This window comes from Idiotropiscis lumnitzeri, chromosome 15, assembly GCF_059441095.1.
Source record: "Idiotropiscis lumnitzeri isolate Australia: NSW breed Sydney's pygmy pipehorse chromosome 15, RoL_Ilum_1.0, whole genome shotgun sequence".
Lineage (NCBI taxonomy): Eukaryota > Metazoa > Chordata > Actinopteri > Syngnathiformes > Syngnathidae > Idiotropiscis > Idiotropiscis lumnitzeri.
In genome coordinates this window covers 8,741,889-8,764,678 of record NC_142405.1, presented here as the reverse complement: position 1 = coordinate 8,764,678, position 22,790 = coordinate 8,741,889, and the positions used below count along the sequence as shown (strand labels likewise).

Genomic DNA, 22,790 nt, shown 5'->3' with positions numbered 1-22,790 from the left:
TTTTTTTATTTCTTGAGGGGAAAAAAAAGACTGTTGGGTTTTATTTTTATTGTTCCTTCAATTCTACATCATTGAATGCTTTTGCCTCTTTTTGTCTGTTAAAAATAATAAAATATTGACTGTTCATTCAGAGAGGATTTACAATGGATATTCATTTTAACTGTGGAACAGGTTCATTAAATGTTTAGTATTTTTAATGGTGATAATGTAGATGTGGAAGGAAAATAATTTGAACTAGAGGTTCCACCGTATTTTCTTCCTGTTTCATCCCGGCACCATCTGCTGGATCCGTTGTTTCATTGCCCCATTAGCGCCCAATCTGAACTCACCATCGAAAATAATTTCCCAGACAGAACCAAAATGTGGATTTCTTTCCCCTCAGGATCATGCACACCTAAGCAACCAAATAATTGTCCGAACAAATGGCAACTCACAGAGAGCGTGTTGTTTTATTATAATACATTATCAACAAACAATCAGTCTCACGCCATATCGAAGCCATATTGCGACTACAGATTGAAGATTCCGGCTCTTGCACGTCTCCTTGCCATGATGTTAATACCTTGATTCATCTTTTCACACTTTTACTTCCAGCGGCCACCCACCTTGCCCTTGCCATGCCCCTTTTTACTGCAATACACAAAAAACATTTTGAAGATGAATGAGATTAGAAAAATGCCCAGAAAACATTTTATTGTGTAAAAACAACAACAGAAAGTCCGCCAGTACTCACAATTTCTGTGCATGTTGGATTCTGTTGAGCAGCACAATAATCTGCATTTATCAAATAAAAACCGGGTTAATTTAATTAGTCTTCACTGTAGGGCAGATTTTGTTGTGTGGACCAAAGAATGTCAGACAAATGGGAAGAGTGTTATAGTGAAAATTGGCATAATGTGTGTTTTAAAACTCATTTCTGTGACATTGTAAAATTTAATTTCATGTTTGAAGTAGATCACAGTAAAATATTTGCTGATTCTTCACAACAATTGGTCTCCTCAGTGACCTGCTCACCTCGTATTTCTGATGCTTTATATGCTCCATATAGTCGAATTTTTCAGACTCCAGCTGGTAGATCCAGTTCCACAACTCCTGGGCTCGTTGTCTTTTTGGAACATGAAGAGGAAAAGTGTTTTAGGTTTCAGAAGGAATGATTTGCACCATGATATTCGTTTGGACAACGGTGCGGATCTCCCATGATTAACTTAGTTCTGATATCTGTTTCTTTCTCTAGCTCGTAGCAGATGCCTGGACATGCACTACATCATCATTATGAATTGAAAAATAAATAAAATAAATAATAATAATAATAATAATAATAATTATTATAATAATAATTATTATTATAATAATAATAATAATAATAATAATAATAATAATAATTAAATAAATAAATACATAAATAAATAAATAAATAAATAAATAAATAAATAAATAAATAAATAAATAAATATACATACACTACAGTCTCATTTATATTGACTTAACCATTGCAGATGTTTATACGGACAACCCCTTGGGGAATCAGTGAAGGTTCAATGAAGACTGAATCGTCCATGTGAATGCCAGTGCTTGCTTGTCAGTTCCGTCGTGTGATTGACTCGTGACAGATAAATGAATGATAAATAAAAGTAAACTGAATCACCTGAGGGAGTCCTCTCTCAGGCTGTCGATGCCAAGCGGCTGACGCCTGTCGGCCAGGGTCGTCTTCTTGACCTCTCGGCCAGTCATGCGCTTGCCCTTCCTCGACTCAGCCTGTGACGGACACACACACACACACACACACACACACACAGCTTCAGTCGGTATCTGTTTCCTCATTTCTTTGGCATCAGTGGCGGTGTCAAGACCTTGGCCAAGAAGCCTCCAAAGTTGGCCCCCATTCCGGAGAGTACTTTCTTCTTCTTAGCGTCATCATCTGCCTTTTTCCTGGCTTCCTCATTCTCTTTCCTCTGACGCTCCTCCTGGCAAATAAAGAGGGACATTAAACCCCTGCAGGTTTTTTTGTCATGTTGCATTTCCCTGGATAATATCCATTAAAAAAAACACAATGCAATCCGGTGCATATTTTATTATTAAAACAGATAAAAAAAAAAGTGTAACTAATTTAAACATGTTTCGGCCTAATTTGTGTCTGTTTTTATCCAATAACCATTTTTTTCTCCACAAAACAACTATTGATAAGACAGGAGAGAGTATCTTTTTTGATGATATTATTTTTTGTGCGTATGTGTGTGTTTTACCGCAATCCTGTTCTGTCTGTCCTTCTCCTTCTCTGCTCGGACTCGTTGGATTTCTGCGCGCTCAGACCGACGACGTTCCTGAGGGTCGGCGGAGAAACAAATCAGTTTAAATGTCATTAATTTCAAAGACCTCCCATCACTGTCGCTTTTTCTATAGTAATAAATATAATTAGGATTTTTTTTTTCTATTAATCCCCCCAAAAATAAAACCTAATGACAGAATGAGGTTTTCCTGCAGTGTTTTTCGAGGCTTTCGTGTTACTTACAATACGGTCCTTGAGCCCAATAAGCTCCTCCTCATCCTTCTTCCGCTGTTCAAAATGGACATCAATCAATGTGTGCAGCTCCAGCATGTCTTTTTCCATTCGCTTCCGGTGGATGTCCTGGTGGAAAAAAATGGCTTTGGAGTTACTTGGTTCTAGTTTGTTTGCAGTTACTTCAAGTTTTAAAGCTGAAATTCATTTAGATGATTGGGGCTTTTGCACTTTTTCTACAATCTTAATAACACGAATGACACAAAAATGCTGGCACAACGTAAAAATGATATAAAGTGGTCTTACGTCAAAATCAACTCGATCTCCTTCGGGAATCTTTGGTGGGGCAATTTGAGGCACGAGGGGTCTAAAGGAAAGATGAAAATGCAAAATAAATAAATAAATAAATAAATAAATAAAAATAATTAGCGGCAAGAAATAAGTTATTTTGTTTATATTATGTTGCTGTTGAAAATGTAATAACAAATGGGGAACTCAGAAAATAATCAGATAAAGGTTTCTGGGAGTGTCTGAAAAGATGTCATAATCTGTTTATAAACTCAGACTTGGTCACAGAAATTCAGTGGTCCTTAGACGGCTTGCTTGAATCAATCTCAAGTGCATTAAATAAACTCTAGCACAACATTTCTCAGTTTCCTGCCTTTTCTTCCGGGCTTTTTTCAACACTAAAGTATAAATAAAAAAAAACAAAAAAAAAAACCTGAGACTACTTTAATAACATTAAAAAAAATCTTGATGAATTTTACTTAAGCTCAAAAGCTTCCTAATTTTTTTTTCTCTCTTTTTGAAACCAGAATAATTTTCGGCATCTAAAGACTAGTGTATGGTATTATATTTCAAATGTGGCCATTGTTATCTAATATTGGGAAAATGAATTTCTATATGACGGCGCACACAATTGCAGCAATATCCACTTCACTGTAAAAAGAGGACAAATACCTCGCCTATAGATCTGATGAAGTTCAAAAGAGGCCACTGAGAGGATTTATGGCCGCTTTGATAACATTATACGCTACTAAAATAGGTCATCCTGGGTTACATTCTGGGCAGTTCTCATGCGTCAGCAAAACAGAATAAAAGAAAGATAAAAAAGCAGACTTACTTTGGTTTGGGGCGTTCTTCCTCTGTTGAAAAAAGGGGGGAAAAAAAAGATTATCCAAATAGTGGTGAGAAATAACGGTTGCATAAGATCAACATTGTAAAACACAAGACTTATTGCAAATGTGAATATGAGAGCTACTGCGTATGTACAGAGCTTAAAAATCTATTCGATGGTGGATGGTCTCTTGTCATTTTTATGAGCACCAGTCTAACACGGCGGTTTTCAACTCGCGGGTCAGGGCCCAAAAATGGTTCTAGAGTACCGATATTGAAAAAAAATCAACTTTAGCTCAGTAACTAAGCATTTAAACGTCATTACATCCCTTCTACACAGTATAAGTTCTGGCACGATGTGATTTCCGAACATCACCTGTTTCATATCCGTACACCTGCTGCTCCTCTTCCTCATGCTCATGCTGCCGCTCATATTCCTCCTCATCTTGCTGCTGCAGCTGCTCGTCGTCCTCCTCCTCCACATCTGGCGAGGAAAAATACAGACTGTACACGTGCTTTTATGCTTTTGAGCAACTCTTATGTGTTTGGTGATTATAAGAGACGTATGAATCGGTTCTGCGCATCCTTACCCTCGTCTGCCTGGTCCCTGGATGAGAAGAGAGAAAGAAAATAAATAATTAGCAGATGCAATTATCGCTGTTATTGCTTAACGGAAAGACTAAGTGGATGGATACTCACTCGTATTCTTCTTCAATGTCAGACATGGCTGCGAGGAAGACAGGATCATGAATGAGGCGAAAGAGACAAACTCAAATTTTGACCAAAATAAAAAAATGAAATGACATCTTTGTGTGAAAGTTGTCGAGTGAGTATCGGTGCTGTATTTGTTCTGTACAATTTATTATTGTGAGCTTATTTTTATTTGCTTGTTTTTAAACTTTTGGTTTTGACTGGACAATTTAATTATGAAAAATAGAAAACTACAGGATAAACCACACGTGTGGGTTTTATTTTTATTTATTGATTTATTTATTTTTCACAAATTAGTGACCAATCTAATATGTTGAAAATGACTTGCTCTCTTTGATGATGCAACAAAATATTGAAGTTTATGGGCTCTCTGTGATTATTTTGGAGATATAAGGATTCCGATGGATGCCAGCCATATGGGCTAAAAAAAATAATAATTAAAAAAAAAAAACAATGAAAAAAGAAAGCTTGTACAATGGACCTACCTAACCCTGTTAGACCTTCAGTTTTGTTTTTGGGGGTAATTCAGTCTCATAATCCTTACACAGTGTTGTTTTTTTCCCCTTGATGTTTAATGCAGGAAATTGCCCAAACGGCACATTGGACGATGGGGAAAAAACAACACACAGCTCAGATGGTTGCTTTTTTTTCCTGGCCACACATAAAGCCTTGCAAAAGACCACACCAGGTCAATGTAAAAAAAAAAAAAGAAAATCGCCCTAACGTGTAATGCTGGATCTTTTGTTCTAGAATATCTTTCGTGCAAGTATGTGAGCCTTTTCATCGCCACGTCACAGGTGGCCGCAGCCTCTCTTTTTCCTAGATGTAAATCACTTTAAATACACAGCGAGATAATACAAGCTGCGATGCAAAGCTATAAATTGTATCCCCGAGCTGCCATAGTTGTGACATAAAACAATGCAGAGACACAGTGGGGGGGGGGGTGTGCTGACACCTTCCTGGCAAAGGATGCTGGAGGACTGATGGAAGAACAACAGGTGAGAATGTGACAAAGGTTAAACAAAGAGAGGTAGAGTTTCTATCCGACATTGCTCACACTTCAGATACACTCTTTATGCCTCCATCACAGCCTTTCTGAAAAATTTAAGTAAGTGACTTATTAATACTCATGGGCTGCCTATTAGAAAACGATGGAATGGCTGCTGCAGATTTCAGCACTTCTGTCTGCATAACCCATCAATGTCGGAAGCTGTCCATACGAAGCTAAAAGGAGAGAGGGAGTGGTAGGCGGAATAAATTTAGGGAGGGGATTTAGGGAGCGTCCAGATTGAGCAGGCAAAAAGCGCTAGTCTTAGGTGGGATAATTTTAGTCAAGGACAGTTCTTGTATGTGTGATATAAAAGTGCCCCACAATTATTTTTGTACAAAAAAAAGACCTCATGTCATTGTTGTCTAAAGAACGGTAAGTGTGGGAATTCAAAATCAAGAGTCCATGCAGAATTGCGCTCATGTGCATTTTATTACTGCCATTGACGGCTAAAGACGTCAAAGATGGATTTTTTTTTTTTTTTACTCGGCTGGTAGGGAATGAGTTAAATATTGGGTTGAATAGGAATGGTGACATATTCACCAGCAAATAATTTCTTGGCAGGTGTTTGCAAGTAGACCAAAAAAAATTTTTTGTTTCTTTGGAAAAATGAGACTCCAGGTGAAGGACCTAGCTCAAGTGCACAATGTGCAGAAGTTATAAAACACACCCCTGTGGAAAGGGCAGGTAAAAATGAGATTTAAATAGTTTCAAAACTTTTTTCCACCTTTAATGTGACCTATCATCTGTGCACCTCAATTGCAAATACAAAGTGAAATAATATAAATATGCACGCCCTCAAAGTGATTATGTTGCAGCACCATTGGTGTTTTCTCAAGAATTTGTGGCAATTTTTTTCCTTTTGCAAAATGCTCCAAATCTGTCACATTGCGAGGACATCTCCCGTGTGCACAGTCCTCTTCAGTCGACCCAAAGACGTTCGATCAGATTCAAATCCAGCAAACCGCAAACGTTAATCTCCCTACTGGTGAAGCCATTTCCACTGAGTTGGATGATTGCTTTGGGCCATTGTCAAACTTAAAGATGAAATTCCTCAACACTGAAAAGGTTTTGTGCAAGCACTGCCTGGTTTTTGGAACAGTTCATAATTCTGTCCACAATTTGCCCCCTGGTCCAGTCGAAGAAAATAGCCCCAAATCAAGAGCATTTTGGGTGCTGGCAAAGGTGGCCTTTTTGCAAAATGAAGACAAAGTGGCATCTTTTTCTTTGTAAAATTTTCATCTGGCATTCCGATAGATGAGACGTATAAATAAGACGGGTGACTGTTGTCACGGCAACTAAACCGCCAGTACTTGCCAGACATTTCTGCAGCACCTTCAATGTTGCTGTCACCCTCTTAGAGCCCCGAGGCATTTAAATCATGGCAGGTGTTTGCCGTCTCCCAATTAACATGAGTTTGAATGGGATTTGTTTATACTGAACCCCCCTACCCCTAAAAGATTTGTTGTTTTGATTGAAATTGTGCAGGTAATAAGTCACACTAATGGTTTGAAATGATTGATCTTGGTGTCAACAAAAAACAGAGCATTTGAACGGGTAGACACTCAACATCCATCGTAGAGCGGAAATCTCCACCATCACCCTAATCATCACAAGCGCTCTAAATGTTTAAATTGTTTGATATTATTATTGTTGAAATTACAGTTTAACATTCACAACGTTTTTGCTTAAAATATTGCACGTATGGTCAATAAAGGCTTTGGCTGATCAGACGACTAATTCAGTTGTTTATTGCAAACACTTACTGGAAACCCTTAGTAGCTGTCAGACACTTGACAGCTCACGGAGAAAAGCGAAAGAGGCGCTAATAAAATGGATTACGGCACTCAGGAAATGTGTTGGGGCCAGTGCTACTTACAACCACAACGAGAAGGAAATGACAAACAGGATATGTCATCTGTGCAGAACAATCAGGTGTGCAGCAACATCTGATATTAGTTGGCAAATGTACTTATAAATTCATGACACAGGATATCGATCTACTGTATAGCCACACCCCCAAAAAAATAATAAAGCAAACACCTGGCAAATTAAATAAGTTAGAATCCAAGAAGAAAATCAAAAACATGATGAAATCAAAACAGACCTGTATGAAGATGCGGGATCAGCTGAGAGAGACAAGCAGGACTGTGACTACTGCGCAAAGAAGGCGCGATTTATAGCAAGGAGGGGAAACAATGCGCGGGTGCTCTATGGATGACTCGGCGCACATGCATTCAACGACCATGATGGAGTGTTTGAATATGCGTTTCAAAAATAGCGACGAGCGCGCGTGCAAGCTTGCAGGTGCGCGTGTGGTCAGGGCCGACGGCCATGGGCGGATTAGACGGACGCAAAATGAGCACCCCGTGGGATTAAGGGGAACAGCGGGCTGACCTCACAGGACAAATGGAGGCTTGTGGATCTAGGACAGGTGGAGCAGGAATGACTAAATGAAAGAGAGAGATGGAGAAGGTTGGGCAGGAGACAAAGCAGGGCGGAAGGGCTATTTATAAGGATAATTTAGTGGGAGCAAATGCCTCCATTAAACTTGTTGTTATTCTAATGCGACGAGGACCATTTATAACTCGAGCGCCACTCAATACGCAGTACAAGTTGAACTGCTGTTGAAATAATCAGTCTTTTAATTGTTTGTCCAGCTGTTTTGTTAGATTTTCAGAGTTCACGGAGGATGTTAAACAGACGAGCGGTCTGATTTGTTTTCACAAGATTAGAAAGTGTGTGGAAGCTAAGCTAGCAGCCAAAACAGCCTAGCATCCTCGCTACATGCTAGTCAATTCATAACCTGGTCGCAAATTGTTCAAGTAATTCATTTCTATTTAATTTTCTGATGACTTTTACGCGCTACACATATATGGAAAGGCAAGGTTTTATTTCTATTGCACATTTCATACTCAAGGCAACTCAATGTGCGTCACACAAGCAGAGATACACCTACAAGCATTTACAAACACATTAACCAAAAAAAAAAATAAAACACTTAAAAGTCAAGAAAAAGTGGTTTACCAAAATATCTAAAAGGAGAAAAAAACTGAATTAAAATTGTATGGAAGAACTTTGACCTTCTTGGATAATGTGACATAAAAAAAAGACTAAGAGACAAGAGAAGTTAAGGATGACTGAGCTCTTCATTGATACGAGGTGGTCTTACATAAAATTTGCAATTTTCCAATTATTCCATATTCAGTGTTCCTTTTTAATAATATGACACGAGATAAGAGCTGGCGGCACGGTAGACGACTGGTTAGCAAATCTGCCTCACAGTGCAGAGGAAGCGGGGTTCCATTCCGGCTCCACCCTTCCAGTGTGGAGATTGCGTGTTCTTTTTCTCCGGTTTTCTCTCACATTCTAAAAATATGCACAGTCGGTTAACGGGACTCTCTAAATTGGCCCTCGGAGTGAATATTAGCGCAAGTGCCCGAAGACAGCTGAGATAGGCTCCAGCACGCCCTGCGACCTTTGTGAGGAAAAGCAGCTCAGCTAATGGATGGATGGATAAAAGCTGAAGCCTAACTGACTTATATTAATCCCTCACACGGATCAAAACATTTGTTGTCAAGCTTGAATGAATTACCGTCGCCTCAATATCACTTCATTTCAAATTCACAACAGAACTTGTTACATTACATCGCAATCCACTAATGTTTCCGCTGAGCTGCTTATTAGTTAGCAGCCCAAACGGAGCCAGGAAAGTTTAAGGAAGGGACCACGTGTACTGCATTGCATGTTTAAACCGCTGCCAACACAATCGTGTTCTCAAGAGAAGCGAGGAGCTTGGGAGTTGAAAGAGGACCCGTATGCTCAGCAACAGTACAAAGACAATGACGGGGGATGTGTGAGGAGGGCCACAAAGAGCAGTGACCGGAGCCAGATCCTAAAAATAGGGACCCTTTGGATTTTTACATGGAGAGGGGTGTGGGATTCCAAGTCTATAAAAAGTCACTAGAATATACTAGAATCAATATTACTCGTAATCGGACTGAGGTTTCACTCAACGATGCAGCGCTCTCCATATTATTGGCAGGACTGGGTAAGATTTTTCTTTACCTTCTAATAAATTAAAGGACCATAATACAAAACAATCAGTTCTCATGTAATGTTTCACAAGATGGGGAAAATGCAGAAAGAGGGATCCCTGACCTCTGCACTATTTAGCTCGTGCCGCAGGTTTTCAGGTCTGGGAATTTTACTCTGGGAATAAATACTTAGTTTTCAGTATGAAAGCTTAAAATGTCATTTATTTGAAGGCTTTTTAAACACATCTTGAACAGAGGTGCAAATAATTATGGAGGGCACTGAATTAAAAATATTGCTTGTTATTGGACTAGGAAGTTACAATAATTGACGATAAAATTAAAAATACTGGCATTGGAGTTCTCACTGTACTATGCTTGGATTAATAAGACATTATTATTATTATTATTATTATACAAAAAAAATTCCAGACAAAGTAATTTTTTTTAAATGATCATTTATAATAGTCAACCATCCAGAAAAATTATGTTTTGTAAAAGCAACAAGCAAGGTCGAAGAGCATAACTGCATCCTGTTGACAGTACATCGCAGTTCAGCAATAACAAAATAATTATGAGAATTATGAGATTAATAAACTCTAATAAATACACATTTTTTAAAATATTGTTTTAATCCATTGGGGTTTTCATCAAGTAAAATGATACAAAAACAATAATAATATACACTAGAAAAAAAGAAAAAAAAAGAGCTATCCGGAATGCATACTAGCTTTCACTCCAATTTTCAGAATGAAGAAAGCACTCACTTCGCTAAGTGGAGCGGAATTCAGATTTTCACAGCATCGTAATAAATAAATGGAGGTTACATCTGTTGTTTCACGAAGATACCACAGGCAAGGTGATTGTAAGGATCTAATGGAGCACAACAGTACAAGATCAATATATTGGATTGTTTGCTCGCAACGGCTAACAATATGCTCGACACAACTTGGTGATGTTTTTGTATTTCTATTTGGCTTTTTTTTTTTTTTTTTTTTACAAGAACGGTGTGAGTTTTGCTGGCTGTACCTGAGTACTACTGTTGAATTGCGCCACGCTCGTCTCCTGATCAACGAGGAATGGATGGAAGATGTCAAGATAGTAGAGGGAGGGCCGGGCTGTCAACACGAGACGGTCCTCACCAATGTCAAGGACCAGCGAGCGTGACGAAACCTGCAGAAGTGGCACCTTAAGCTGATACTTAACCACTTGGGACTTTTTTATTTTTACTGAGCGTTCGCATTAATTATAGTGAGCTGGGCTCTCATTTGACCTCATTCAGTCATTCAAAGTAGCGAAAAACACTTTGGGTGGATAATTTATCTTTTGTAATGGTGGCAGGGTCAGATTTGAAGAAGTTTTAACTTCTTCCTACTTGTCTTTGGATGGACGATATGTTTTGTCAGCTTGGGATATTCAAATCGCGTCATTTCTTTGTTTCCTTGTACTGCATTTGAAAATTGAACAAAAACGTGCAATCAATTCAATGTCAGGATTTGAGCAGAAAGTTGAACATTTTGAAAAAAAGGTTGTGTGTCTCTCACCACACCAGGCAACTTTATTTCTGCAATGAGGTACTCAGGGACACCGGAAGGCGGCTCCACAAATAAGGTGAACTCTGGTCTGAGGAGGAAGATGGCACAGAATTAAGGTAACATTTAAAAAGTCAGCGAAAAACAACATAGACAAATCAAAAACTTATTTGAGTAATTTAAAGACCATTTATGAGTATATTTTTACCTTTTGGCCACTGAAGTGGAGTTTTCCCTAAGAAACACAAAAAGTGGACGGGCATGAAAACAACAAATAAAAAAAAAAATAAATAAAAATCAGTCTGTGTAAAATCCTTGGCCAAACTCGTAAACAGTAAGCATTTTTTTTTTGTTGTGTTTGCATTTATTATGATGACACAAAGACGCTGGTGGGCAACTGGAAGAGTTTGACCCGACTGCAAGAGCCATGTGTTATGTTTAAAAAAAATGTCCGTGTGTGTGTATAAGGTTGTTCAAATATTTTTCTTGGTTTACGCAGTCTATGAATATGCTGCAAGATATCATTTGGGCTGTTTCCTTTTAATTTCCCTGGAGTTTATTTTCATTGAATCCATTATTGAGACTTACGGAGGTTGCAACTCTTGAATAACGGGCTTGCTTTTTGTGCGAATGTTTTGCTCGCTGACTGACCCCAAGAACTTCCTGTTCTTCAGCACCTTCCATTCTGGGGACAAAGAAAATAATGCAAGCTATACAACAACTTACACCACCAAATTGAGGAAAAGCTTTGACACGCACACACTTACCTCTGCTAAGATCGATGTTGTATTTGTTCTCTAAACCTTCCAAAGACACCACAATAACAAACTGCTGGAACAAGGGATCCTTCTACAAGACACATACAGGCAACAGGAGCATGTGTATCATACAAACCTCTTTTTTCTGAAAAACAAGGGAATTAGTAAATTACTGTTGATAGAAGGGCTGAACGATTTTAGGAAAAAAATTGTATTGAGATTCGTTACTTGTTAGTGGGATAGTTCATATGTCACCTCGGAGGAGATGATCTGCATCACGCTGCATCAACGCAACTCGTGGCTGGTGCTATGCACGGAATTGATACTTCCATATAGTTCAAATTAAGTCCATACTGCTACGGCGACGAAATAAATTACTTGGGGACTAAGGGCGACACTTTTTTTTCTTAGCAGTACGTCGCTGATTCGTGTGACCTGCTTTGCGAACGTGGGGCACAAACCGCAGCTTTGACGATCTCAAAAGCGTCTGAGATTGTGATTTCGGTCACAAAACAATAAATTGTTCAGCCCTAATTGATAGGAACAAAAAAATGTTACCGACATACCTGACACTTCTGGAAAAACTCGTAATTGATGACCACGTCATACGCAGTGCAACCCTGAGAGTCTGACACAGAGAAACTTTACACTGAGGCAATGCATAGCAAAATTATAATACAATTATTTGAGCAGAAAGGCATAGAAAAGTGAAGAAATAAACCAGTCGGTCCTCCCAGAAAAAAAACACTGCCTGTTTATAAACTAAACATTGCTTACTATTATCCAATTCCGTATGTGGCTCTCCGAGGCTCATGGGAACTCTGTAGCCACTGGGATCTTCTAATTGGAGCAGTTCCAAAAGTTTCTCTTTGGAGATCTCTGGTGGCGGTGGAACCAAGTTTGATTGACAGATGTTGACAAAGACCTTCAACTTGCCAGGCTGTGATGTCGTCTTCACACATATTCCTGAGAGGAAGGACAAATTAGCGCTAGCTTCTTATGTTCATGTAATTTGGCATAAATTGTGTTGTAAAACTACACACCAGGTTGCGGCCGAATCACTTTGGAATCTGGATTTGCAGGCTGCATATTTTCCATTGTCTGAATAAACCAAAAAAATAAAAAAATATTTGCAGACCCACTGGGAAGGATGACATATTTCAGAAAAAAAAAGAGCAAGACTGGAATTGGAATTACCTGTGCTAACAGCTGCTGATACAGGTCTTCCTGCTGCTGCAACTCCATCTCGGAGTTGAGAAGTGTCGAGTCGGTTGTCATGGTTTTAGGCTTAAATCAACCTAACAGTCACGTGGTTACACATAAACACAAAAATCAACTGCAAGCAGACAGAATAACACCAAAAAATAAGTTCGGTGACATGATAAAAATACACGCGGTGTGCCTTAACAGTCAGACATGAAGACAAAAAAAACTCACAAATGTTTAGCTACAGTATGAGAAAAGGACGTTGCTCGACAAACAAAATCGGCTAATAGACTTTAGCTTAGCAACACCGGCAGTATAATGGAGGCACGCACCTTATTCCTTTGGAGTTTACAAGCATAGAGTTCACAGCCCTATTGTACGCACGATTTAAATACGAATAAAATAGATTAGAGCACACACGGTACAGTACAGTGACTATTTTCCAAAAGTTGTCTGTTCATAAACGTCACATTACACAACAAAAGCTAACTAGAAGCACGCGTGATAAAAATCACACTTCCGAGCTGGATCCTTCAGAATAAAAGCATAAATTGAAACGTTATTGTTTACAATTAGTGGGGGGGGGAAATGAAAGAAAATCGTGCAAGAAAACGTGGATCAACCTCCATTAAGCGTTTTCCACGAAAAAAACAAACAGGGGTTTCACCTCAAACCCCCCAAAAATATATTTTTTATAATGTATTTAAAAGAAACACACGAATAGGTGAATCCACTGGTGCCGAACCACGAGAATGCATTGGTCCCCTGTATAATAATTATAAGTAATCAACAAAAAATAAATAAATAAATGAAGAATTGAAAACAATTAAATTAAAATGGATAAACACATTTAATTAGCCAACTTTGAATTTTAAAATGAATGCAACAATTAATACAAGACTCTTGAGAATGTTAATGATTTGTTAATGATTATTCTTTTATTACCATGCGTTAATATAACAATAATAATAATAATTAAAAGATCCAGTTTTTATGACAAAAAAAGCATAATTACTACAATTAAACACATTTTCTGCATCAGATCTCATCCCAAAAATTATCCTGAACATTATAACTATAACTTGCTCAATGTATTATAACCTGAGTCTTTGTTTTCCATGCTGTGGCAAACGGACAAATTTCTCCATATCAAGAGAGGTTTCCCTGTTACTCTCAATATGTTGTATTCCTAATTATTCCTAAGTATTGGGATTAAATGTGAATGTGAATGGACGTGACTATTTGAGGTCAAATGCTACTTACATTATCCTATTTAATGTTAACCTTTTTTTTAAAAATGCAATTTCTAAATGATGATTTTATTTACCACGTGGGGAAAATAATACAAACCTATGTGGGAAAAAGTAATTGCCCCCCTTAGTTAGGTTTTGGGAAAGCTGAGTTTAATTTCACAGGCATCACCCAACCACCACCTTTGTTGAATCAATAAATCAATAAGAAGAATGTATTAGACAAAGTGAAGTATGCCACAAATCGCAACTACAAACGCAAAATACTTTTTCACAGCACAGCATTGAGTCTTAGTAATGCATTGCTTTTTATCATAAAATTGTGCAGGAGACATGCCTTTGCTCGTTTGCTCTTAACGCTCCAATTGAAGTAAAACATCACGCAGCACACAGGAATGCAATCAATCCACATTTATTCTGTCCTGGTTCTGCCTTGTTCTCGAAAACGCTGATTACTTCAGAAAAAACACAAATGCTATATGAGTGGTTAATATTTTTGAAGCATGAGGTCATAAGGTAATTGTATGAAAGGCATATTGGTAGCCGTTCCAAACAAACTGTATTTGTTGGTTCGTTAGCTGTGAGTGACAAAGAAGAGTCAGGATAACATAAAGCAAAGCATAACTCCAAAGAGGAGTAGAAAAGTATGATTTTTTTTTTAACTATAAAATGAGAAGCTTCTGTATGCTTTGCACATTGCATGGTATGCAATTACAACTACATTGTAGAGTTGTCAGTCAGAACACGGGATTGGAAAAGAGGGCGGCACGATAATTGCACATCGTTATTGGGTGAAAAATAGCTTATTTTCTTTTCTTAATTTTTAAAGTTCATAAAGCAAAAAAAACCCCATAAATGAATAAAATCTTGGCTATTGCTCAGTGGAAAAGCATTTCCTTTGTTTATTATTACACAACGACGGAGACACCACCCTCTGAACCTTTCGGACAAACAATAATACTTTTGAGTGACACAGCCAGGGTAATAATTTAACTTGGTTTATATGGTCTGCAGTGGACAAGTATACTAGAGCTCCCTTCGAGATGTTACCAATGTTTTGACCTTCTCAAGTAGCAAGATTGAATAATTTTGCTGTCTCTGTTAATGTGGGTGTCCATGTTGTTGTTTGTTAGGTGGTTCTTTCTGCTCATCAATCTAGTCACCTCCACTCTGACGTATAGGTTATGATGCGGGGACTTTAATACTCTTCATCTAGGGGGAAAGAAAATAGGAGAGTAAGCATCTATATATAAAAAGCAAAGGTCAATTAGCTGACTTTATAGCCATATTTATTTGATGTAAACTTCCAACGAGTACATTTAACTTTTCATTACTGTATCACAACCATGGACAAAGACAAAAAAGGCATGCGGGCAATCAGGTTGTGGCACATACTTCATTACATCAAAAAAGATGTGTATCCAGTGCTTGAATTTACTAACTAATACATAAAATGAACTGCGAGTCAATTTGTCATCTTTAAATATGACCTCATTAACATTTACCAGTATATCAGAATCTGAAGATATTTTGTCATCCTAGAAGAAAGAACACAAAAATTTCCATTAATTTCCTGCACAATGGCAACAGTGATACAAATTGATCCTCCAGGCCATGTATGATCAATAATTAGAAAATTCCCCAAATTACTGTTTAAGATCATTTGACTTATTTCGCTCAGTATTCATGATAGATATGAACTGCCCAATAAATAAATAAATAAATAAATAAATAAATAAATAAATAAATGAAAAAGAAAGATACAGTTATTACTCGTTTTTCATGAAATATGGAGACCGGAAAATAAAAAAAAACATGACAAACCGTGACATTTAATTAATTGATAAAATAAATTAATTAATAAATAATTAAATGAATGAATAAATAAATAATTAATTACATAAATACATAAATAAAAATAAAAATAAATGGGGGGGGGGGTTTAAGCCCCTAATAATTGCACTTCTTAATCCACGAAGAAGAGCACTGTTGCCGGAAGTAATGATGGCTTTACTTTTGCTTTGCATAATAACATCAACAAGGTCGTTTGGATAAAATGCAACGCGGGATTCTTCTCAAGATAGCATGATTGGCAACTGAGTTGAACTAAAGCAAATAAACATAACATTTCCATATGGCTTAAACATGTTTTGGGACTAGGATGTTTAAGAAATGCTAAATTTAAATTAATAGAAATTTAGGGTCGGCAGTGCAATGAGGTTATGTCTGCCACAAAGTTGAGAGGGCTCAGGCAACCTGTTTTGAGTTTGCAATTGCATCTCAGAATACACCAACTTCACCTGACATTTCGTCCTAAAAAACGGTTAATTGCCTACAGATGGGAATGTAAGCGTGATAGTTTTCTTGTCAATATGTGCTGGAAACCGTCCAGGACTGTTTTGTGCCTCCTGCCCAAAGTCAGCTGGGACACGTTCCAACTTCACTGAGGCATTTTTTGTCCTTTTTTTTTATCATTACCACATCAAACAAAATATGTCATAAATGGTGAGTGCTTAAAACCTTCCTCAGCTTGTCACCATTAGGAACTCACCTGGCACCTCTTGACTTGCATCATCTGGCGGCGCATGTAAATATAAACAGCAAATGGCATAACAACGGCAAGCGTTGAAGAAATCACTAAGAGCACTGTCATGCTAAAATCTGCTGGTGAAGAAAAAAACAAATGCATAATTACTTTGCTCTTCAATAATGACATAAAGAAGAATTAATGTTTTCAGAAACAAGTTATAAATACAGTGGAATCCTGCATATGCTTCAATCCAGTGAACATCTTTGGGATTATTTCTCCAGATCCTGTATTTGATCAAGGCACTGATAGACAAATTTGGCGCTCCGCTGTCGTTTGCTTCATGAACCGATTGTATTTTTTTAACTCGTCTCGATGGCACTCTCCGTTCAACATTGGATCGAAAGTCAGTGTGGACTTGCCATTTCATAAACCCTTTTATCTAAACCAACATCGCCATCTAGAGGAGACCCAAAATACAACAACTGGTTCATGAGGCAAATTTGAAGCTTCATTTTTCCAACACTGGTGGAGATCATTGGATTTCATTCATAAATATGACAACGGCATGGAGCTCATTGTGGAAATTAATTAATTGAACCACTTAGAATCATTATCATCCGGTCACTATTGGGGATGGGTCACACAGACACACAATCAGTGATCCAAGGTGGTCTCCAATTGTCCATGTCACAAGTATATAGAATGCCTCTCAAGCTATGTCACTTCTGATCATTTTGTTTAACAGTTGTATTTTACAGGAGAAGAATTGTTTTCAAGGAGAAAATAAAGCAAGAGAACAGTGTTTAAATACTTTCTATTTGATGATTTTAGAATAATTCAAACGTTTTAATCAAGTAAATATTTGTTACAAGCTTTGTAGAAAAATGCAGTTAAACACAAGTAATTGCATTTTTTTTAAACACACACAATAAAAAATACAATACCAATTGAAATTGATACTGTGATGCCGACCGTTTGACATTGGAAATGATTCATTCTTTCCATTATTTTTGATGGGAAAATTATTCTAAATATCAACAAATTTGACCATCACCACTAATCTATTCATGGTCCATTGTGGAAGTTTCACTATACCTACAAAATCCCAACAATATGAATATTTTCTTTGCCTTAGAAATATTACGTCATAAAACTTACCATTGCTTTGACAGCCTTTATTCTCATGATGCCGTCCATTTACTCCCACCGGCGTAAATTCTGGTGAAGACACACGAGACGTTGGCGCTGGTGCAGTCTGAGATGACATCATTGTCTTCTTCGGTACCGTTGTAAACAGTGCAGCTATTGGAGCCAGAAAAAATGAAAGGCAATTAATTGAGTTGAATTGAAATGGCTTCAAATTGTAAAAGTAAGAAATACACTTGGTTTGTACAATGAGAATTTGTGAAAATAAATTAAAAGCCCTCACCAGCTCGCCAACTATCCTCAAATAATGGGCAGACAGTTTCTGAAAAAGACAACAGAAGTTAAGATATTGCTCATTATGCATACAGGAAGAAAATTCACATTTATTATAAGATCGACAAATTTAATTTCAATTAAAAAAAATCTAATAAAATAAATGAAAAATAAATAAAATGTATACATACCATATTCACAGCCTGCAGTGGAAAAGGAAATCATATAAATTATTACATTTTGAATCCCAATCACGTGCAGCAGGTTCAGTTCTTAACAGTCCTCATAAGATTACTATAAGTACAAGTGAGTTTTTTATTTCAGTAGTTTAATTCAAAAAGTTCAATTCAGGTCATTAAATTAGAACACAGCTGTGTTTGTGTGTTTTCTGCCATTTGAGTATTTCATTTTGTTTGCAAACTGGATGAAAAGACAGACTTGACCTGTACTGTTTTTGTTATCGTAATTAGACAAAAAAAAAAAAAAAACATCTAGTATTCAATTATACAATTGTTTGGTGGAGTTTATATTTTTGTCGAGTTCTTTTGTGTGTTACAGCCGTCTCCAGTGCAAAAAAAATAAATAAATAATCCAAAAGGGTCGTAAAAATTCACAACCTACAAACAAAAATTTGACATCATATATATTATATGAACACATAAAAACTAAAACTGAAGAAATTATTTTAACCAGTCGATTTACTTTACTCAAGATGGAGAGGAAATAAAAGTAAAAATATTTGTGTCGTACGAACCATTTACAGTTCTTTGGGAAACCTTTACTCTGGCTAACAGGCACATTAAGTGATGAGTATGAACGGTAACATTCCGCACAGGTTCACATTTTTCACTTCGTGAGAAGGCCTGAGAGGTGGTCAAAGAAACAAGGTCATATGTTAATATTCCAAATATTCTGCGGATGAACATCCAGTCAAACGGTCATTTACTCACTCACATGTCTGCGAAAGCAGTCATTCAACAAGTGACACATCATGTCTTGCAAACAGTAGCTTTCTATCGTACACTCCGCCACATTCTTGAAAGGAAAACAGACAATGACATAACACACATATGTGAGTCGACTGAATCAATAAATCAATGTTGATTAGTGACTTACTGCGGTGTTGTGCGGGATCACGAGGGAGACCATTTTAAGTTCAGTGGCATTTTCCTGTGTGACAACAGTACAGGAAACAAAACATGTTTAAATATATGATTTGTCAGACAATATATCTCATGACCTCCTGACGGATTCAATTCAAATAATAATCCATTTTTCCAGAAACACCAACAAGCCGTTGTCACTCTTCCGCTGCGATTATTGTTCACCTCAATTATTCTTTGCTTATTTTTCAGCCATTTTATGGAGCAAACCGTTGTCATGCCTCGTCACGTAACTGGATGTGGCACAAGCACGGAGGAAATCAATTTGAAGTTCCTGGTTAGGTTGGGAAAGGACCCATTTCGCTTTCTTCTAGCACCTGTTTTCTGAAGCTGAGCGATAATTGATCATGAGCTGAGCTCTGAGCAACAGTGATGTCATTTTCAGTTGACAGCAAAATGGCAAAATGGCCGCCTCGTGAAATGTACAAAAACAAAAAGATTTTACTGCTTAACTCAGATTCCGTTTATGCAATATTAACCAAAATGCCGTGTTTTGACTCGTGAGACTGCTTACAACATATAATTGCAAAGAAAATTTGAGGGTTCACGTCCCCTTTAATCCTCAATTTGTTTTGACCACAATATGAATAAATGTGATACTGTTGCCGGGGCGATGTCGTCTGCTCATTTAGGGGGAAAAACGTTCAGGTTTTCGATGTACATGAGCAGTCACACCCTTTCATAATAAGTCCCATTTCTTGTTCTATGGTTATCATCACACATTTCCTCTTTACCATCGCCTGTACCTGCTGCAGGTGTCATCAGAAAAACAAAAGAATTTTGAAAATCCATACAAAAAGCAAGAGAGGTTTCACTGTATTTCGGCATCACCTCCTTAACAGTTTTAAGGGGTGTGCTACAATTTGCTGCGACGACATTGCTCACAGTTGTTGCGTAATACCGGTCTTGTATAATCAAAGAAAATCGTACCCATTCCGTCTGTGTAAAATAGTCCTCGCAGTTCTCTTTTGAAGGTTTAGTCAAACTCAGGAAAACCTATAAAAGATAAATGTGTCAATGGGATTGCATGGCAGTACAATTTTTAAGGGAACCCATTTTGGGAAACTGCCAACATTAAAACCCTATCATCAATATATCATCGTATCATTGATATGATTATTATGATAAAATTCTGAAAACCCAAATGGAAATAAAAACAAATCTGTTATTTTCTACAACTCAACTTTATGTTTTGTACATTTAACCAGATTGCTTCAATATTACCAAATACTATACCAAATTGACTAAAAAAACAAAAAAACCCAAAAAAACAAAGAGCGCTCTCACAGGTGCGAATCGATTCTCATTCACATAAAAAATGCAGTTCAAAAGAACGGCATATTCAAGAACGTCACAACACAAAGAAGACAGAGAGGGAGGAAAACCTCAAACTTGATATTATATAAATGTGATATACTACACGTTTTAAATTCCAAGACACTAGTTTTGGTGCTTCTTTGCTCCTTCGGGTATCAGAACTGTTTTAAGGGAATATGCAACTGTAAAAGTTAGACTTTATTTTTTTTTCTACTGCTCCTCAATTGTTGCTAGAGGCTGCAAACTTCAGGCAGCGTGCAGACTTACAATGAGACGCAGGCAGGGGCCGAACCTCCATGTCATTCTGCTACTGTAAACATCCAGGCTCACACTGAACACATGAACAGAGAGGAAGTGACAAGATAGAAATAGCATCTGAAAGAAATGTACATTCAATAATTTGTCATGGAACAATCAAACCATGAAACCAACTCAACAACAAATGTGTCGATTAAACACACATAAGTTATAATAATAGAAAGAAAAAGAAATCAAAGAAAAAAGGGAAATAACAGTTACTTCCTTAGACCAAGCAGAAGAAAACAATGGAATATCTCAACTGGGAGGAACTAATTAGACCACTTCAACACAACTTTCTCTGCTTGCTTTTGCCAGATCAAATTTGCATGCTGGAGCCTTGCCGTGGAGCATTTTCTTCAACTTTCACCAAAGATTTTCAATTGAATTGAGACAATTTGCAGGCCATGGCAATGACCTTATGTGTCTTTTTCAAGGAATGTTTGCAGGTTTTTTTTTTTTACCTTGGGAATTGTAATAATTTGATATGAGAACCAAGGGGTCTTGGTTAAAATGACCAATTTAGATAGATAGATAGATCTTATAAGCCATTGAGCGACTTTCGACTCAGGGGCACCACTAATGACTGAAACCAGCTTGTTCGCTTATACCTCTAACAAACTGAAACAATATTTTTTCAACTGACTAATACACTTTTGATAAATGCGGTCCATGCGTTGTAGCTGTCAGACAGCCCACAGGTATGAGGCGCCGTTCGGGACATAATTCAGGAATAGCGCTCACACTCACTATTGAAATGATAGAAATAGAAATAGATAGAAATCCCTTTATTGTCATTGTACTCAAGTGTGCAACGAGATTAGAGGGCTCCCCTCTCCAGTGCAATACAACAATAATACAGACAAATATATAAATTAGATAAATAAATAAGACAGTGCAATGGAATTCAGTACTGAATAGGGCATATAGAAACACATCACATGTGCGCTCATTCCTGAATTATGTCCCGAACGGCGCCTCATACACAGGTGAGCCCCATGCATGCAGAGCTTGCACTCGCCCCCCCCCCCCCCCCCCACTCCCCCGTCTAGTCGTTATCACAATGACTACAAATAAACTAATAATGAACGTTTTTGTGTACTCACCGCGTTTCGGTGTCGATCTGCTTTTCTCCGAGACAGCGCGCATTCTTTTTTTTTCGCGGTCGGGTTACTTTCACTTTTAGCTTTTGTTCAATCCGATTAGAGTCCCGCCTCAGCAGCGACGCTTCGATCACGCCCAAATGGTGAGCTAATGATACGGAGACTTTCACTACAGCGTCGAGGGATATTTGGGATTAGTCCAAAAGTCAATGGGGATCAACTCCGGAACTCTCGCGAGTCGCGACTTTAATGAGAACAAGGATGGACGGAGGAATAATCATGTCGTTGATTTATAGCTGACAGCGCGACTTTTTTTTCCCTTTTCCTGTCTCTCAGATCCCGCTTTCTAAAGTTCAAGTGACTTTAGTGTCAGATGTGTTATACATGCATGACACGCATGATGCAACATACCTGAAATATCATGTATCTCAGACCTACAGTGCTGTAATAAAATTTTAAAAAAGTTAAAAAAATAAAGAGATTCCTACGCACGTGTCTTTGTTAGAGATGAGCTGAGTCTGTGGCGCCAAATGTGTAGCGACTAATGCTGGAGGAAGATAAACCTGCAGATTCATTTCCAACACCCATGCACATTATCAGTAGTTAATCAACAATCAATGGAGTTATCTCGAGAATTCCTACCTGCAATGAGTCATGAATTAGTGTCCTCAGGCTCAGTTCCCAAATGCTTGTTGTGAGTTTTTAGGATAGGTGACGTCAGACATTGGTAAACAGGCCCTTTTTGGGGAATGAGTTGCAGGATTCAAATTCAAAATGAGTGAATATTTGCAACACGATAATACAGTTTT

The 22,790-nt window shown here is 37.6% G+C and overlaps 3 protein-coding genes across 7 annotated transcripts; all 3 read right to left on the bottom strand.

Moving 5' to 3' along the window:
- Positions 1-486: 486 nt before the first annotated feature.
- tnnt1 (troponin T type 1 (skeletal, slow)) lies at positions 487-10,268 on the bottom strand. 5 transcript variants are annotated; one of them, XM_088316442.1, is made up of 13 exons: positions 10,174-10,268; positions 4,313-4,340; positions 4,204-4,220; positions 3,990-4,097; positions 3,621-3,642; positions 2,804-2,864; positions 2,510-2,626; positions 2,244-2,321; positions 1,851-1,964; positions 1,646-1,755; positions 1,015-1,105; positions 734-774; positions 487-630 (listed from the first exon to the last, which is right to left on the bottom strand). In XM_088316442.1, the coding sequence occupies exons 2-13, from the start codon at positions 4,336-4,338 to the stop codon at positions 585-587; spliced, it is 831 nt and encodes a 276-aa protein (XP_088172568.1). In that variant the 5' UTR covers positions 4,339-4,340; positions 10,174-10,268; the 3' UTR covers positions 487-584. The 5 variants fall into 5 exon arrangements, with proteins under 5 accessions (XP_088172568.1, XP_088172567.1, XP_088172569.1 ...); XM_088316441.1 differs by lacking the exon at positions 10,174-10,268 and adding an exon at positions 7,480-7,708; XM_088316443.1 differs by lacking the exon at positions 10,174-10,268 and adding an exon at positions 7,252-7,292.
- Positions 10,174-14,404, bottom strand: pih1d1 (PIH1 domain containing 1). The gene is made up of 11 exons (XM_088316440.1): positions 13,235-14,404; positions 12,894-12,994; positions 12,740-12,797; positions 12,474-12,662; positions 12,263-12,324; positions 11,706-11,787; positions 11,527-11,623; positions 11,147-11,173; positions 10,951-11,029; positions 10,436-10,579; positions 10,174-10,279 (listed from the first exon to the last, which is right to left on the bottom strand). The coding sequence occupies exons 2-11, from the start codon at positions 12,972-12,974 to the stop codon at positions 10,244-10,246; spliced, it is 855 nt and encodes a 284-aa protein (XP_088172566.1). The 5' UTR covers positions 12,975-12,994; positions 13,235-14,404; the 3' UTR covers positions 10,174-10,243.
- Positions 14,405-14,548: 144 nt separating this feature from the next.
- LOC148322708 (uncharacterized) lies at positions 14,549-22,657 on the bottom strand. The gene is made up of 12 exons (XM_088316438.1): positions 22,624-22,657; positions 22,474-22,544; positions 20,849-20,912; positions 20,195-20,260; positions 19,218-19,271; positions 19,056-19,136; positions 18,856-18,964; positions 18,293-18,304; positions 18,112-18,150; positions 17,841-17,984; positions 16,704-16,816; positions 14,549-15,690 (listed from the first exon to the last, which is right to left on the bottom strand). Exons 3-12 carry the CDS (start codon positions 20,882-20,884, stop codon positions 15,472-15,474), a joined length of 873 nt encoding a protein of 290 aa, XP_088172564.1. The 5' UTR covers positions 20,885-20,912; positions 22,474-22,544; positions 22,624-22,657; the 3' UTR covers positions 14,549-15,471.
- Between the last annotated feature and the right edge of the window lie 133 nt (positions 22,658-22,790).